This window comes from Paramormyrops kingsleyae, chromosome 25, assembly GCF_048594095.1.
Source record: "Paramormyrops kingsleyae isolate MSU_618 chromosome 25, PKINGS_0.4, whole genome shotgun sequence".
Taxonomy (NCBI): domain Eukaryota; kingdom Metazoa; phylum Chordata; class Actinopteri; order Osteoglossiformes; family Mormyridae; genus Paramormyrops; species Paramormyrops kingsleyae.
In genome coordinates, this window is record NC_132821.1 from 1,527,215 (window position 1) to 1,545,527 (window position 18,313).

At 43.3% G+C, this 18,313-nt stretch overlaps 1 protein-coding gene across 1 annotated transcript; it reads right to left on the bottom strand.

Annotated features, from left to right (window-relative positions):
- Nucleotides 1–556: 556 nt before the first annotated feature.
- On the bottom strand, nt 557–2,435 carry LOC140583142 (uncharacterized). Its single transcript, XM_072707781.1, has 5 exons — nt 2,271–2,435; nt 1,912–2,047; nt 1,649–1,825; nt 795–988; nt 557–693 (listed from the first exon to the last, which is right to left on the bottom strand). The coding sequence occupies exons 1-5, from the start codon at nt 2,287–2,289 to the stop codon at nt 557–559; spliced, it is 663 nt and encodes a 220-aa protein (XP_072563882.1). The 5' UTR covers nt 2,290–2,435.
- Between the last annotated feature and the right edge of the window lie 15,878 nt (nt 2,436–18,313).

Below are 18,313 nucleotides of genomic sequence, written 5' to 3' on the forward strand. Positions count from 1 at the left end.
GTACCTCGCGGTTTTAACAAAAATTGTGTACCACTCACCTTGTGGGACATTTGCAGGTTGGGTCAGGTTTTATTCTTTATTTTCATCGGTCTTTTGTTGTATCTTCCACTTTATTATAAATATTAGCAATCCGTTTGTTTTCGTTTCTGATTAATACATTGACCCTGGGCATTACATAGGTTATTATTATGTTAGATACATTAGATCAGGCGGACACCACTTTTGTATGTTTTGTTTTCATAGTTGGATTAGAGTAGGTAGGTAGGTTTTTGTTTGTCTTGTTTCTTTCATTAGATAGTGGAGAAAACAAAACTAAGGGTAGGTAGGGATGTTTTGTTTTACTCTTTTTATTTCTTTGGTGTCGTCTGGGCCCAACCCGTAAATACCTTGTGCTTCTGTATTCACTTGTTGTCTGCCATGAAATACAGACGGTTTACTAAAAGCCGTGTTAGAGTGGTGTGTCGGGTGTCCCTGTCCCTGTGTACGTGGGTGCGCCTCTTATATCCCTGGCCGTAACAAGTGGGGGCTCGTCCGGGATAACCTTCCTTAGGGGCGCCTACGTACGCAGGTGAGGGGCACGACGACTGGTGGTTATATAATGGTGCTGTTCACGGTGAAGGGTTTTCTGGAGGATCCCTCTGTTTCTGTTTTGGATCGGTGTAGGAAGGATGATCTTATGCAGCTCGTTGTACACTTCGGGATTGCGGTGTCGAGGGCAAAAAGAAAACAGGAGATTAAAATGGCAGTGTTCGACCGGTTAGTAGCCTTGGATATTTTGAGGCGTGAGGAAGTACCTGATTCGGGAGCGTCTAGTTCGGCGGAGTGCGCGGACATGGTGGGGAATGCCGAGGCGGTGCAGCTGTCGGCGGAGATGGGGGATGCCGCTGCGGACGAGTCTGTGGTTCCACCCGTCGCGGCGGGTCTTTCCCCGTTCCAGCCGTTTTCACCTCCCTCTGCATCCTTGGAAAGCGCCCGTTTGAGAGTCCGTCTGGCTCGCATTGAGGCGGAAGCGAGAGATAGAGCGCAGTTGCGTGACTGCGACTTGCGCCTAGAAATGCGTCGGCTTGAAGTGGAAGCCGACAAGGAGGTTCGGCTTCGCCAGCTAGAGTTGGAAGCGGCCAGGTCCGCCGTGACGCCTCCGTACGGAGAAACGTCCCCTTTGGGAAGTTCAGGTACCGATCGCCCTTTTCATCCTTCGACCGTCAAAACGGATTTCGAGATATCGAGGGCGATCCGTTTAATTCCTCAGTTCCGAGAATCCGAGGTAGATGCCTATTTTACTGCGTTTGAGAGGATCGCATTAGCCTTGGGATGGCCAAAAGAAATGTGGTCTTTAATGTTGCAGTGCAGACTTACGGGTAAGGCCCAAGATGTATGTGCTGCGTTGTCCATGGAAGACGGACTTGAATATAAAGCGTTGAAGGGAGCTGTGTTGCAAGCGTATGAGTTGGTCCCTGAAGCCTATCGGCAGCGTTTCAGGGACTATAAAAAACTGCCAGCTCAGACATACGTGGAGCTGGCCAGGGAAAAAAGCGTTTTGTTTGATAAGTGGCTTACTGCATGTAACATTATTGATTTTCAGTCACTTCGGGAGTTAATCCTATTAGAAGAATTCAAAAAGTGTTTACCGGAGCGGGTTGTTACTTACCTGAATGAACAACAGGTCGGGACTGTGAAGAAGGCCGCTGTGATGGCAGATGAGTTTACCCTCACGCATAAGGCCATCTTTGCTGCTTCGACGGTGCGCGAGGTCAGCAACAGCCGTAAGCTGCCTGCGGGTAGGATGGGGATCGCTGTCGGGACTCGTGGATCGGGATTACCTCCACTGGAAGACAGAGAATGTTTCTACTGTCACAAAGTTGGTCACGTGATAGCAAACTGTGCCGCATTAAAGACCAAGGCTGATCGTACGGGTTCGGGCCAAACGAAGTCCACTTTAGGTGTGACTCTGGTGACCACCTTATCCTCTTCTCCAGGCAAGGCGTTAGAGGATGGCGATGTGGACCCCGCGTTTCAGCCGTTTGTTTTGCTAGGCACAGTATCCGTTCTGGGTTCAGAAAAGAAGGAAATTAAGGTCCTGCGAGACACTGGAGCCGCGCAGTCATTGCTGCTTGCTGACGTTCTACCGCTTTTTGCGGAGGCGTCAAGTCCATCATATGTATTGGTACAAGGTATAGAATTGGGAGTTGTTAAAATCCCTCTGTATGCCATCCAGTTACACACATCATTAGTAACTGGAACAGTTCGTGTCGGTGTGTGTGATCGCTTACCAGTTAAGGGAGTTTCCATGATCTTGGGCAATGACTTAGCCGGAGATAGGGTGACTCCATTCCTGGAGGTAAACAGAGTTCCTGAGGAACCAGAGATGATGGATCCGTCCGTTACAGAGGTATTTCCCGCGTGTGCAGTAACACGAGCACAAGCACGCAAGTTTAAAGACGTGGTGGGATTGGCTGACACGTTTCTATCTGGCTCTGGCGCTGGTGCGGAGGTTAACGAACCGAGAGTCACAGCCTCGAGTCCGGTAAAGCTCGAAAAAGCGTTTGAAGGTCCTCTTACCGGAAAACAGCTCGTGTTGGCTCAACAGGCAGATGCCTCGTTGACCAAGTGTATGGCTGCTGCTCAGGATACGCTGACAGGCAGGAACAGTCAATACCTGATGAGAGACGGCGTCCTTCTTCGGAAATGGAAGTCCTGCGTCAGATGGAGGTGCAGAGTGGGAAATTGTGTTTCAGGTCGTAGTACCTCAACCATTCCGTCAGCATGTTCTTGGTTTGGCTCACGATAACCCTTTTGCGGCTCACCTTGGGGTGACAAAAACTTATAACCGCGTTCTGCGGCATTTTTTTTGGCCGGGTCTGAAGTCTGATGTCGCTGCTTACTGCAGGTCCTGTCCTACGTGTCAACTTGTAGGTAAGCCCAACCAGGCCATTCCGCCAGCTCCATTACAGCCCGTACCTGCAATAGGGGACCCATTTGAGCATATAATTATCGATTGTGTCGGCCCTTTGCCTAAAACAAAGTCCGGAAATCAGTTTCTCTTAACAATTATATGCGTTGCCACTCGCTATCCAGAGGCGGTTCCTCTTAGAAAAATTACCTCTACTGCCGTCGTAAAGGCTCTTTTGAAATTCTTTTCTATGTTTGGGTTACCAAAGCATATCCAGTCTGATCAAGGGAGCAATTTTACCTCTACGCTATTCCGGCAGGTAATAGATCAGTTGAACATTGCCCATGTTACCTCCAGTCCGTACCACCCTGAATCGCAGGGTGCACTTGAACGTTTCCATCAATCGCTTAAATCTATGCTCCGATCGTACTGCTTCGATACCAGGAGGGATTGGGATGAGGGGATTCCCTTGGTTTTATTTGCCATCAGAGAGGTGGTACGGGAATCTCTTGGGTTTAGTCCCGCCGAGCTTGTCTTCGGGCATACGGTCCGAGGACCGTTGAAGGCATTACAGGAGACCATGTTGTCGGAGAAAACTCCGCCTAAAGGTAAAAAAAATATTCTTCGTTACGTGAGTGAGTTTAAGGAGCGGCTGTATAATGCATGCGAGTGTGCTAGGAAAAACTAGCACCACCACGTATGTCATCAGTACTCCGGACAGGAGGAGGAAACAACGAACATGTCACGTGAATATGTTGAAAGCATATCATGAACGCATCCCGGTCGACGTGTCGCTACCTACGCTAGGGCCCAGCGTGGGGTCAGCAGACGTAGTTGCTGCCGTGGTTGCTTTTTCCTCTCCTACTCCTATAGTTGTAGATGATTTTGATAATCCTAAGCAAACCGCACGTCTGAAAAATTCGGAAATGTTAGCCAATCTTTTGGCGTTGTGTGCACATCTATCAGTTGATCAGCAGACCGATCTCATATGGCTTATTCAGTCTTGTCCCGAGTTGTTCCAGGATATTCCAACCCAAACCACAGTGTTGTCTCACGACATAGACGTGGCCGGAGAAAAACCCATTAAGCAGCACGCTTATCGCTTAAATCCTGAGAAACGGAGAATAATGGGAGAGGAAGTGTCCTACCTTCTGGAGCATGGGTTAGCTAAGCCCAGCTGCAGTCCCTGGAGCTCTCCTTGTCTCTTGGTTCCGAAACCCGATGGCACATTCCGGTTGTGTACAGATTACCGTAAGGTCAATTCCATCACGGTGCCTGACGCTTTCCCAATGCCACGAATGGACGACTGCGTGGACCACATAGGTGCAGCGACTTTTGTGTCCAAACTCGATTTGTTAAAAGGGTACTGGCAGGTTCCATTGACCCCGCGTGCCTCCGAAATTTCTGCGTTTGTCACCCCCGATTCGTTTGCTATGTACACTGTAATGGCGTTCGGGATGCGTAACGCACCTGCCACGTTCCAGCGCCTTGTTAATCTAGTGTTGTCTGGGGTTCCGAAGTGTGAAGCTTATCTGGATGATCTGGTCATATACACAGATACCTGGTCGGAGCATATTCAGATTTTGGACTTGGTTTTTCAGCGGCTGAAGCATGCAAACCTGACTTTGAATCTGGCCAAGTGTGAGTTTGGTAGAGCTACCGTGTCCTACCTTGGGAAACAGGTCGGGCGAGGCCAAGTACGTCCGTTAGAGCTTAAGGTTCAAGCCATTCGGGGTTTCGCTGTCCCTAGCACACGGAGAGAGGTTCGTCGGTTTTTGGGTCTGGCAGGGTATTACCGTGGGTTCTGCCGAAACTTTTCTACAGTGGTCACTCCCCTTACCTCGTTATTAAGCCCGTCACAGCCATTTGTGTGGTCTGGTGCATGCCAATATGCATTCGACAGTGTCCGACATTTATTGTCTGATACACCTGTTTTGGCTGCGCCTGATTTTGCGAGGCCGTTCACCTTGGAGGTCGATGCCAGTGCTGTGGGTGCTGGTGCTGTTCTGTTACAGGTAGGCTCGGATGGCATCGAGCATCCTGTTTGTTACTTCTCTCGGAAGTTTACTAAGCCTCAACTTAATTATTCAACTATTGAAAAGGAAACTCTTGCTTTATTGCTTGCCTTGCAACATTTTGAGGTTTATGTCGGTTCTAGCTCTCATCCAGTGAAGGTCTATACCGATCATAACCCCTTAGTGTTCTTGTCCCGCATGTACAACCATAACCAGCGATTGATGAGATGGGCACTTATCTTGCAGGAATTTCATATCGAGATCCATCATAAGAAGGGCTCCGAGAACGTTGTGGCTGATGCCCTTTCGCGTGCTGTTTCGTGACTTGGGGGTCGTGTGTTGTTGGGAATGTCCTATGAGTTTGGTCCATTGGATGAACCGTTTTAAGGGGGGGAGTGTTGCGTTCTCTGCTGCGGTCGCGCAGTTTCGGTTTCTCTCTCTCTCTCTCTCTTTGATCCTTAGGTCCACCCCCGATCATCGTCGTTGCCTCCCAGTGGCGTTGCTACCGGAACTCCCGCCCACCGGCTTCTTTAAAGAGACGCCGCCAGCGGCTGCAAGAGAGTGGTAGCTGGAGAGGGTTTACGTTGAAACTTGTTAATTGTGTATATGCATATATATCGCTTGTGTACCTCGCGGTTTTAACAAAAATTGTGTACCACTCACCTTGTGGGACATTTGCAGGTTGGGTCAGGTTTTATTCTTTATTTTCATCGGTCTTTTGTTGTATCTTCCACTTTATTATAAATATTAGCAATCCGTTTGTTTTCGTTTCTGATTAATACATTGACCCTGGGCATTACATAGGTTATTATTATGTTAGATACATTAGATCAGGCGGACACCACTTTTGTATGTTTTGTTTTCATAGTTGGATTAGAGTAGGTAGGTAGGTTTTTGTTTGTCTTGTTTCTTTCATTAGATAGTGGAGAAAACAAAACTAAGGGTAGGTAGGGATGTTTTGTTTTACTCTTTTTATTTCTTTGGTGTCGTCTGGGCCCAACCCGTAAATACCTTGTGCTTCTGTATTCACTTGTTGTCTGCCATGAAATACAGACGGTTTACTAAAAGCCGTGTTAGAGTGGTGTGTCGGGTGTCCCTGTCCCTGTGTACGTGGGTGCGCCTCTTATATCCCTGGCCGTAACAATATTTAAAACATTTGGGAATGTGAATATTTCATATAAGATGACCACTGTGTAGAGCCCTATTATTCGAATCACAGTCCTCAAGGTCCAAGCACTGCTGGTTTTCCAGCCTTCCTTTACCTGTGAGCCAGATGTGAAGCCTCTGACCAATCAGAATCAGTAATTATTAAACTACCTAGGAGAACTGAAAACAAGGCCTTGGAATTGGATTTGGAATCAAGGTCCAGATTTGAAGAGCCCTGTGGCCTGTACTACGAAGCGGGGTTACTGGCTTATCGAGGTAACTTGTCGGATTTAACGTACCACAGTTTAAATGGACTTCGTATTCGCTCACTTACATTTTGCCAAGACTACCTTAAATCCGACAAGTTACCCCGATAAGCCAGTAACCCCGCTTCGTAGTACAGGCCCCTGGTGTAGATATAGAATACACTGCATATAAATAAATAAGTATATATAAAAATATCCTTAGAAAAGAACAGCAATAAATGGATCACACAGGTTTTACTAATGAAGTTGTTATTTAATTAACTGGAATAATGTTTTTTTTTTTTTGTCCAATCACAATGTCCCCACTAGCTTCATTAGTTACACAGCACCTGAAAACAGAGGAAATTTAATAATGTTACACAAAGCAGCACATACTTGTAAAAGAATAAATATAAAACTCTTATAACCCATGATTCTTCAGAAAACTGATATTTTCAGAAATGGTAACAGAAAGGATAATATATTAATGCGTGTTCCAATATAATGTCTTGGAATAAAATGTAGTCTTTGCATAGAGAAGTCACGACATAACTTTCAGCACTAAAAAATTAAGTAAATTCCGTTTTTATCGATTCATACATTTTGTTTTCATTACGTTTCACATATAATGTATCTATAGCCAGGGTCTAAGAGCAGTATTAGATTGTTAATGCAAATATTATGCTCGGATCATTAGAAATACTGTTCACTTTTTCGTAGTGTTGTAGTCAAGACCGCCTAAACCGAGACCAAGACATTGCCGAGACCGGAGGGTATCAAGACCAAGACACTGCCGAGACTTGAGGGTACCAAGACCAAGACCAAGTCCAAGACCAAGACCAAGACACACTAAGGCGAGACCAAGACCAAGACTGGTCGAGACCAAGACCAAGACCGAAAACAGACTAGGGCTAGAATGGACATCACATTACTCAGATCAACTGTAGAGAAAAAAGGTATTGTTGTAAAGTGTCATTACTCGTTAAATCAAATTCATGTTATCTTTTCAATTATATTGTCCATATGTCCATATGTCTCTCATTTAAAATCTCCCAGATTTGTCATAGTTACGAGACCTGATGGAAAATAATATTCTCAGCAATCCTCTCCTATAACCATTTTATCAGACCTCGTCAAGGGAAAGAGATGGGATGTACCAGAAAGATGTTCATATTAAGTCTCTTATACCAGGGACAGAGGCCTCGGGTAAGCTATGAATACAGCTATGTAATGATCCTTTGCTTTGAATTGAAGAGAATGGAGAGAATGAGCCTCCAGATTGACTTGCACCTCCAAGACCGTGCTTTGTAATCAATGTAAAATACCTAATTTATTTGGATTATAATATGCTATATTTGGATTAAAATTATGCTATAGACTTCGCAGACATTTTCGGACATTTCTTTGCCGATGTATGATACGATGTGTATGATGTGTGTGGACTGTGAAGCACTGGCAGTGTCTGTGAAGAAAATGTATAAAATGTAACATTTTTGAAACGGATGCATCTGACTGGTTGCATTTGAATTGAGGCGCGTAATAAATAATGATACTGTTCTGTGAGGATGTGCAGTTTTCTCTTTTTTTCCCCATCACATCGAGACCGCTATGTCCGAGACCAAGACAAGACCGAGACCAAATAGAGTCGAGACCAAGACAAGACCGAGACCAAATAGAGTCGAGACCAAGACAAGACCGAGACCACAAAAAATTGGTCTCGAGACCGGTCTCGAGACCAAGACCGGTCTCGAGAACTACAACACTACTTTTTCGTGAGTAAAAACGTGTACATGAAATAGAAATCTTATTTATTTTTTTTTATTAACAGATAATAAGAATGCGATCATAGAGACGTAAACTGTTATGCAAACTATGGATACTGTTAAATTCGCACACAGCCAAGTTTTAAAGCAGCGTGAAAATTGAGGCAAGAGTGTATTGTACATGCACATGGTAAGTCGAGAATGTATGATACTCAAACACGCACGCACACACATAGATACATACATACATACATACATATATGTATGTTTATATATATATATGTATGTTTATATATATATATGTATGTTTATATATATATATATATATATATATATATATATATAAACTAAAAATGCGATAAAACTAACCTTGTTTCTTCTTCGAAAGGCAGAGACTCGAAAGCAGCATTTATTTATGGGCGTGTGTTAAGTAGCGAACGAGCATGCGCAGTTAACTCGGGTAGGACATTTTCATGGGTTGGAAAGAATTTCAGAACACCGGCGTACCTGGATGATCCGTACCACATTGGCGCGCGAATCGTGAGGGGCTCTCTCTGTTAATATGTATGAAATGGAGCAATGGCATATAATATGCATTAAATGTATTCATTAATAACTGTTACAGTGAAAGTTATTCTGAAAACCCAAGGGGTGTGCATTGTTCCCTGTTGTCCACTGATCAAAGCACACTTCACTAGATGTGCCTGTCTTGTCTAGTTTTAAAGTTATTAACCCATTCATGTATTGTCGACTGCACAGTATACGGATACAAAAATTAATTAAAAATTGCATGTAAAGCAATCTGGGAAACAAAGGTGTGTGCAACAGTCGCCATGAGCCCAAAATACTAAACCACCATATATCATTACAGCTGAAAGGACCTATATTATATTAGCGATTAACATGATTTGGCACAAATCACAAAATGTTTTGAAGCGGAAAAATAATCGGTGTGCACAGGGGAGGATTAAGGTGTACAGAGGCCCCTAGGCTACAGTAGTCTGTGGGCCCCCCAACCCCACTCCCCTCCGCGCCAATGGGGGCCCCCTTGCAGGCTGGCACACGTGGGGCCCCTAGGCTTAAGCCATATCTAGCCTGTGCGTTAATCCGCCCCTGGGTGTGCATCGATGTCTATGTACTGGACATCACAATTCTGTCATTAAAAACGGCCACCTTACTTAATTCCGTAAAGATATTAAAGCCAGAAAACTGAATATCGAATATGAGGCAAGTCGTTTTCTCACTACACATATGATTCTTTTTTTCGTTTTGTCCTGTTGTAAATCATTTAATTGTTTGTTAAACAGTGGCTCACCTTCTATTAAGTGTCATATTAACAGACACCTTTTATTATTAGCTGTAAAACATAGAAACACGCTATTAGTGAAGGGTGAGGGTAAAATGCAGATTCCGCCTGATTCCGCCGAACGTAAACAAAAGGAGGAGCTCAGCATTGCGGTGCAACTGCGCAGTCAGTACAATACGGATGTCCGAAATCGTATTGTTCTTAATGTTAACATTAATTTCATTGTTAATTTGTTAAACATGTGAAAATGTTCTATATATTATCTGTTGAGCGTTCTCTGGTCGAGGATAATCTGCATTTTTCCCCTCTCTTGTCCCGTCAGACAGATGTGGATGTCCATGGCTACCAACGTCACTGTTCATGGATGCCTAGCTGTTCCTGACGAATAAAATAAATCATAATAAATAAATAAATAAATATGTCTTTCACCAAACATGTCAGTATTTTATTGTAATTCTGTATTTCTGTAGATCTCACATCCAAGCACTATTGAACTGTTTTGGTGTTATCTGATTAAATTTTCTCATATAAGTACAGCTATACTGTACAGCTTGAAAGCACTCCTGTGAAATATCTACGTAGAAACGTGGTTGCCACTCTACAAGCCATTTTATCAGAATTAATACACAAAATAAATAGAATAAAAAGGATATTGCAATTAAAGCATCTGTTATATTGAAACATGGAAGTGGCACGTAGAAATCCTGCCCTGGGACATGTGATATATTGCCGGAAAGCTGGCAATTTGTACTATACGAAAATGCATGGAAGTTCCCAGGGCAGGATTTCTAAATGTGCACTTCGCCCTGTACACTGTAACCATGTGGAAGCTGCCATATATAATCTTCAACTAAAAGTCCACGGAAGTGGCACGTAGAAATCCTGCCCTGAGACATGTGATATATTGCCAGAAAGCTGGCAATTTGTACTATACGAAAATGCATGGAAGTTCCCAGGGCAGGATTTCTAAATGTGCACTTCGCCCTGTACACTGTAACCATGGGGAAGCTGCCATCCATAATCTTAAACTAAAAGTCCATGGAAGTGGCACGTAGAAATCCTGCCCTGGGACATGTGATATACTGCCGGAAAGCTGGCAATTTGTACTATACGGAAATGCATGGAACTTCCCAGGGCAGGATTTCTAAATGTGCACTTCGCCCTGTACACTGTAACCATGGGGAAGCTGCCATAAATATTCTTCAACTAAAAGTCCACGGAAGTGGCACGTAGAAATCCTGCCCTGGGACATGTGATATATTGCCGGAAAGCTGGCAATTTGTACTATACGGAAATGCATGGAAGTTCCCAGGGCAGGATTTCTAAATGTGCACTTCGCCCTGTACACTGTAACCATGGGGAAGCTGGCATAAATAATCTTCAACTAAAAGTCCACGGAAGTGGCACGTAGAAATCCTGCCCTGGGACATGTGATATACTGCCGGAAAGCTGGCAATTTGTACTATACGGAAATGCATGGAAGTTCCCAGGGCAGGATTTCTAAATGTGCACTTCGCCCTGTACACTGTAACCATGGGGAAGCTGGCATAAATAATCTTCAACTAAAAGTCCACGGAAGTGGCACGTAGAAATCCTGCCCTGGGATATGTGATATACTGCCGGAAAGCTGGCAATTTGTACTATACGAAAATGCATGAAAATGCCCGGGGCAGGAATTCTAAATGTGCATTTCGCCCTGTACACTGTAACCATGTGAAAGCTGCTATCTATAATCTTAAACTAAAAGTCCACGGAAGTGGCACGTAGAAGTGAGGCCCCAGCACATGTGATATATTGCCAGGAAGGTCGGAATTTGTACTTTACGAAAATTCAAGATTGAAGAGTCAAGATTCAAAAGGTTTATTCGTCACGTACACAGTTGTACTCATACAACATGTAGTGGAATGTAACCCTGGTCACTCTGAGCAGCTGTGCATGATAAGAGAGTAACAAAATATAGAAAAAATAAGAAAAATAATAAAATAAAAAATATATGAAATGTTCAGCTGTACATAATCTATACATAAGTGATAGGTAAGAGGTATATAAGTGCAATGTGCAAGAGGCCTGAGGTATGTGCCAATGATTTGGACAGGGTGAAGCAGCACCTAGAGGCATTGAGTATTGTCCTGATTTAGGAGCATTATGACCTGGAGGAAAAAGCTCTTCCTTAACCATTCCGTTCTGTGATGCGTTTCCCAAGACCATAGTTCGAAGGAACGTTCATAAACACTGTCCTTAAGTTGCGTATTTCAAACAACTCACGAGCTGTAGTTAGAAGCTTAGTCCCGGGTAAATACGTCAGCGATGGTGGAAAATGCATTCTAAGAAGGGTATAGTCACCGTGTAAGTAATAAATTGTATAATCTTTCATAACTAATAGGGAATAATTTAGCTCTACGATCACATATAATGTGAAGTTGTCTGAAAATGTTTGAAACGTAATTGTTGTGTGGGTCTCTGGTCATAAGTACGGTAACTGTCGGTAGTGAGCAATAGGGACACCTTGCTGGGTGATGCGGGAAGAATCCTCTGTGTGACCCATCTGTACGTTGACGTCAAACTTCAACTCACCAGTGGCACTTGCACTCTCATCTAGCACATATTGTATGTTCTAGTCACTCTTTGCCTTCTTCTCATGTTTAGAAACATGTGTGAACAGTTTTGAGTCATTGTGTTTAAATGATGACTGGTGGCTGTGCTGAACTTCTGCAGCCTGTGTTTTCTATTTTGCATCAAAGTTCACCACAGTGCAAAATGTGTTTTGATGAATGAGAATGTGTTTAGAGTTTTGCTCAAATCTGCAAATTGTGTTTAAAGTTTCACCAAAAGAGTGATTGATTCAATAAATGAGTTTTGGCAATTGGAAGTTTTGTTCCAAGAATGAGGTTTAGTCTTTTAGCAATTCAGAAAAACTGTAACAGAAACATAAGGCAAGGTAAACTTTAACTTCAAACCAGATGTGTCCAGCTTGTACAGATACTGCACAGTTAGAATAGAATAGAACAGAATAGAATGCCTTTTATTGTCATTATACATTTTTTACATATACAATGAGATGAAAAGCATCTCCTTGGGTCAGTGCTCAAACATATACATATAAATATAAAAAGAGAAGTAGTATAAAAGTATGTATAAAATATGTATAAAAATAAGCAATGTAAACAAATAGAAAGTATTAAAGTGACAGTGTAATATATCTTATTGCACTAGCATATGTATATAAAGTGAACGAATGCACAATTTCACATTGACCGGATTATTACACAGTGATAATATATAATAAATAGATGTGGTAAGATTTTTTTAGTGTGTTTGTGAAAGGGAGAAAGGGGAGGAAGACCATAGTAGGGGGAGTGATTGTTTTCTGTTTGTATTCAGTGTGTGTACAGTGTGTGTTCAGTGTGTGTTCAGTGTGAGTATGGCTCTAGGGAAAAAACTGTTCCGGAGTCTGTCTGTCCTAGTCCTGATGCACCTGTAGCGTCTTCCTGAGGGCAACAGGTTGAACAGATCAGAGCCAGGGTGGGATGTGTCCTTGATAATGTTCCTTGCTCTGCTGAGGCAGCGGGAGGTGTATATGTCCATAAGAGAGGGGAGAGGGCAGCCGATGATCTTCTGGGCAGCTTTGACAACTTTATGAAGCCTCTCCTTATCTGCCATGGTGCAGCTGCCGTACCACACTGTGATGCAGTACGTCAGGAGGCTCTCAATGGACGAGCGATAGAAGGTCAGAAGCAGATCCTGGTTGAGATTCAGCTTCCTGAGGACTCTCAGGAAGTGGAGCCGCTGCTGTGCCTTCTTGACGACCTCTGTGATGTTCTCGGTCCATGAGATATTGTCCGAGATGAGGACCCCGAGGTACCGGAAAGTATGGACCCTCTCCACGCGTTCACCGTTGATGTATAGGGGGGTTAGGTCGGTGCCGTGCCTCCTGAGGTCAACAACGATCTCTTTAGTTTTCTTGGTGTTCAAAGTCAGATTGTTCTCTGAACACCAGGCCTCCAGCTTCAGGACCTCATCCCTATAGGCTGCCTCGTCTCCCTTAGAGATGAGTCCGACCACCGTAGTGTCGTCGGCAAACTTGACGATGAGATTGTTGTTGTGGGTCGGACTACAGTCGTGGGTGTAGAGGCAGTATAGGAGGGGGCTCAGCACACAGCCCTGTGGGGATCCGGTGCTAGCTAGGGGTAAAATGCTGTTATGGGCAGGGTTAATCAATTGTACAGTTGTGCTTAAAATGGGGGTATAAAATCCTTCAAATACTACAAAAGTTATGTAAGAGAACTTTTGTTTTTTGTTTTGTAAACAAGTACACCTACTCTTACAGTTTTAGACTTAACAGGTTTTAAAGAATTTTGTATTATATTATATTATATTATATTAAATTAACATGACTATAGCGAATGTCTGTCAGCCCCTTTTGACAGAATGGCCTTATAGCTATGTTTTCATAGAATCTGAGCCGGAAAAGTCAGATTGCTATGCCAAGAGTACAACTAATTTGAAAACAGTGTTAGTGAAGTCATTTGAAGACTGAATTGTGTTACAGTGGAAAAAAAACACAACAGCACAATAAAGGGCAAGTGACTCAGGCAAAGTCAGTCAGAAGGGTGTGTGAACATGCTTGGCAAACTGGGTGAGAAGTATAATGATGAATGCCTGCTCACCAGTAAGTTCATGCTTATTTCCTTACAGTATCTCTTGAGGAGGCCTGCCAATGGTGTGGACAGTTTCAAAATAAAGATGGTGACTGGGTGAGGGAAATTACTGTAGTCATTTGATAGATGGGAAAATATGGCTACTTGTCCTATACTGTATGTTGTTAATCCCACTGTAGATACTCTGTGATGGATGCCAGAGGTGGCAACACCGTGTCTGTACTGGCATGACCAAGAGCCAATTCAAACACAGAACAAATGTTAAATGGTATTGCACAGCTTGTGAAGAGGAGTCTTCTTTATAAAAACGCAGCCACACTACAGTGGTATGCAAAAGTCTGCAACCGCTTGTTAATTTAGCATTTTTTCCAACTTTTGACCTTTTACTTTTAACTCCTTCGTTGAGCCAATATATTTATTTGAAAACAGTGTTACAGGGGACACAGTAATAAAAATCAAGTTTTTATTCTAGCTTGGATTTACTTTTCTGAGTTTGTTTGTTAAAGCTCCCATGTCAATTGTCTTATTGAGTAATATGCGTAATGTATTTCTCTGGCCAAAGGTGCAAAATAAATGACTATACTTCATATATAGTAGAACAGACATGCGTCAAGTTTTCTTCATGTTCGTGTAGGTGGCCTTGAAAAAGGACTTTTTGTGTCTCAGTGAAGGCTCAGTATCTGGTGGGCCACACTTTGTTCTTCATCACCTGCCTGCACCATGTTGGCATTGAGTGAACCAGTTTGATGAGGTGATCATGGCTGATAACATGATTCCAGGCTGCAATGAGTGACTCAGTCAACTCATGTTTTGATTTTGGATGTCTCTTGGATATCTCCAAAGCCACCTTGTGCCACAAGTTCTCAATCGGATTCAGATCAGGAGATTGGGCAAGCCAGTCAATTGATCGATGTTGTTCTGATGCTTCCAGTTGATCACCTGTTTGGAGCAATGGCACGGTGCATTGTCATCTTGGAACAGGAACCAGCTTGTAAACAGCTGCTGCACTGATGGCACCATACACTTTTGCAGTACTGTGATGTACCATTCCGTCAAAGATGTGCAGACGTCCGACGCCACTGGCAGCCATGCAGTCCCAGACCATGACCTTCAAAGGATGCTTCACAGTGAGGTTGAGGCACTCAGGCTTGAACTCCTCTCCAGGAAACCTCGTCACATAGGTGTCTGCCTGGCTACCAAACAGGCAGAAAGTGCTTTCATTGCCGAAAAGCACCTTTTCCCACGTTTCACATGTCCAGCGTGACTTCTTCCGTGTCCAGTCAATCCGGTTGCACCTTTGGACATCAGTCATCAGTGGCTTGTTGCGTGCCTTGCAACCCCGCAGACAAAACTGTTGATGAGGTGACACTGACATGGCAGCTGTCTGACCACTCACGCAGTAGCTGAGGTGAGGTCAACTTGCGATTGCTCAATGGAATGCGTCAAAGTGCATGATCCTAGCATGATGTTGATGCATGTGGATGACCAGACCGAGGCGTGTCTGCCACCAAACTCGCTTTCTTCTTTTGTAGAATCTTTACAACTGCTCTGTGACTGCAGCCGACTTTGTTAGTAATGTGGCAGCATGAAAATCCATGAAAATTTGTTGTTCCAAGGAATATTTCTTAAATAATAGTGTATTTTCATTTGTAATTCTTCATTCTGCCAATGCATATTTATTTGTTTAATAAATGGTGTTGTAGGAATTAATAGCTCAAATAAATTTTAATATTCTCCACCAATATGTTTGAATTAATTAAAGCTTAATTAATTATTATTTAATGCTGATTATTAATCGATTGTTATGCCGAATGGTCGGCTCCTCCAAACTCAATTGGGGTATCCCTGTGAGTCTGTTAATGTGACACTTAAATGGGATTCACTAATTACCAGTATCGCTTAGTAACCTGGGTTAGAAGGCTCGTCCAGCGAGCTGCATCATCAGGTAATGTAAACAATTGGTAGCGAAGCTCCCCTCACGGCCGATGAGAGAGAGTCTCGCGATGTTTCCGGTGAGTTTGAGGTTCAGAGCGTGTAGCAAGATCGCACAATGGCAGGAACTTATTATGAGACACACAATGACGGAGGCTAAAGTTGTGTAAAAGACATGCATTTATTCCTAGCTAACACTACAACTGACATAAGACAGACATTACACCTAACACAAACAACAAACACGAAATTACGGAATAAAACAAACAATGTAATTATGAAAATGCAATGACCGGATTTAAATGAGTAACCTGAAATGGGAAATACTGTTCTGCAAAGCAAGCATAGTTTGTGGAAACACGACCCTAAAGTCTTATAGCAGGTTAAACAGAACAGCTTAAGTTGTTAGAATGAAAGGAAGTTGGTTTACTTGGTTGAAGAGTGAGGGGGGGGGTCTTGGCAGTTGATGGCAGAGCTGCTGAGCTGATGGCACTCAGGAAGGCGCGGCGTTTGGAGCAGTGGAGTGGAGTCCCTTTAGATTCTCTCTCCTGGTGAAGCTTTGTCTTGGGTGCTGTTCTCTGTTCAGCTGGGCCTTCACCGGAGGGCTTCTTGTGGGTTTCTCTTCTCCCGGGCTGATGTTCTCCTTCGGGCGGATGGTTTTCTCTGCGCCGGCTGGCGGTTGTTCTGCTCTGGTTGGCGGTTGTTCTGCTCGCCTTTGTTCTGAGGTGCTAGATTTTTATGGTCTAAAGTTCATGAATAGGGATGACCAGGAATTCGACTCCTGGCCCAATGGCTGGCCATCCATTTGGCGGGCTTTCGGAAGGGGGTCTGTATCAGTCCTTTTGGGATTTATGGCCCGCCAGATTCTACCTTTACTGATGATTTTCATTAAGCTGTTATAACTTTTGATACATCCACTTTTATGGTAATCACTGACCAGATTTGGAATCAGGGGTGATTAACAATCAGTTTGATACCAAACATGCCATACCAGCTTCACAGGTACATACCTCATACCATCTGCATTAATTGATTAAACAATTAATTATTGTATCTATGTGACTGATTCATATCAGTATAGGATACAGGGGTTTTGGGTTGCACCTCAACAGATGTTACACTTTGTGCGGATATTACATCGAATATTCCTATTACAAACAGCACATCTTATCCATAGATAGGCGTGGCCGTTAGTTTGTGGTAATATCAATATAAGTTGCACATCTGGAAACAACATATTTTGTTTGGTGTGGCTTATGCCAATTCATCTTCTCCAGAATGGATAAGATACACCTTAACTCAGTTCTTTTAACATAGCATGGTAGAAACAAAGAAACTTGGTGAGGTCCACCAAGATCAGATAAGGACCACAAAGGAATGTTGGAAGAGAAGGGGGGGTTTTTAACACAGAAGACTCTCTAAAAGTTAGGACACATACAAACATAACGTATCTGTATATTGAGACTAGTAGTCGTGAGTAAATCAATATACAGGGTATACAAAAGCCAAACTTAAATGAAACTTCCTTTAGGGTGTTTGTCTGTTGGGTGAGTGAAATGTAAGGCAGAGTGTATGTGGAGGGGGTTGGGTGCCAAGTCGAGGGACCCCTGTCCGTGAAGTCCACTCTGCTTGTCTGTAGGTCCCTAAATCTTTGGGCAATAAAAGTTGGAGTGCTAGCCTCCCTGGTTATCTGTGTGTGTGTGTTTGTGTGTGTAACCCCCCTTTGGTGCCTCTCGTACCAGGCTCGGCCTTGTCTCAGGCCACCTGGAATTTAGGCCCTGTGATATGTGCATGTGTGATCCTACAGTGTTGTTCACAAAACTACAAAAAGTAATGTGAGAACATAGTAATTCACTACATTCACTACTGTTCATGGCTTAAGGGCCATTTGTTAGACTGCACAACACAATTGTGAAAGAAGGTGAGAGCTCCCGTAGTGGCTATGGGACTGTATTTCCATAGAGCTGATATTATGTGTGGCAGCCTCATTGCTTTTTAGATCACAAGGTGGGATAGAAGGACAAATCAAATCAATTTGCTCATTTAATATTTAAATTTTTTTATTAGGCTTGATTTTTGGAAGCCCAAATTTAGAAACCCACCGCAACTGAAAATGGAATGCCACAGATATAAGTCTCTTCCATGTAGAAGTACTTATTTGTTGGCCCAGAGTAATAGCTTTTCAGCTAGGAATCTGTGTCAGTAATTGGAATTATTGCTGGTTTAAATTATGTGAATGCCATGACAAGTCCTACTCTATTAGGTACTTGAGCAGTTGCTTTATTTTGGGTGTGATGTTAATTTTCATCTAGCCTGGTAAGGAGGTTTAATATACAGGGAAATTGGGTGGTTAGTGGC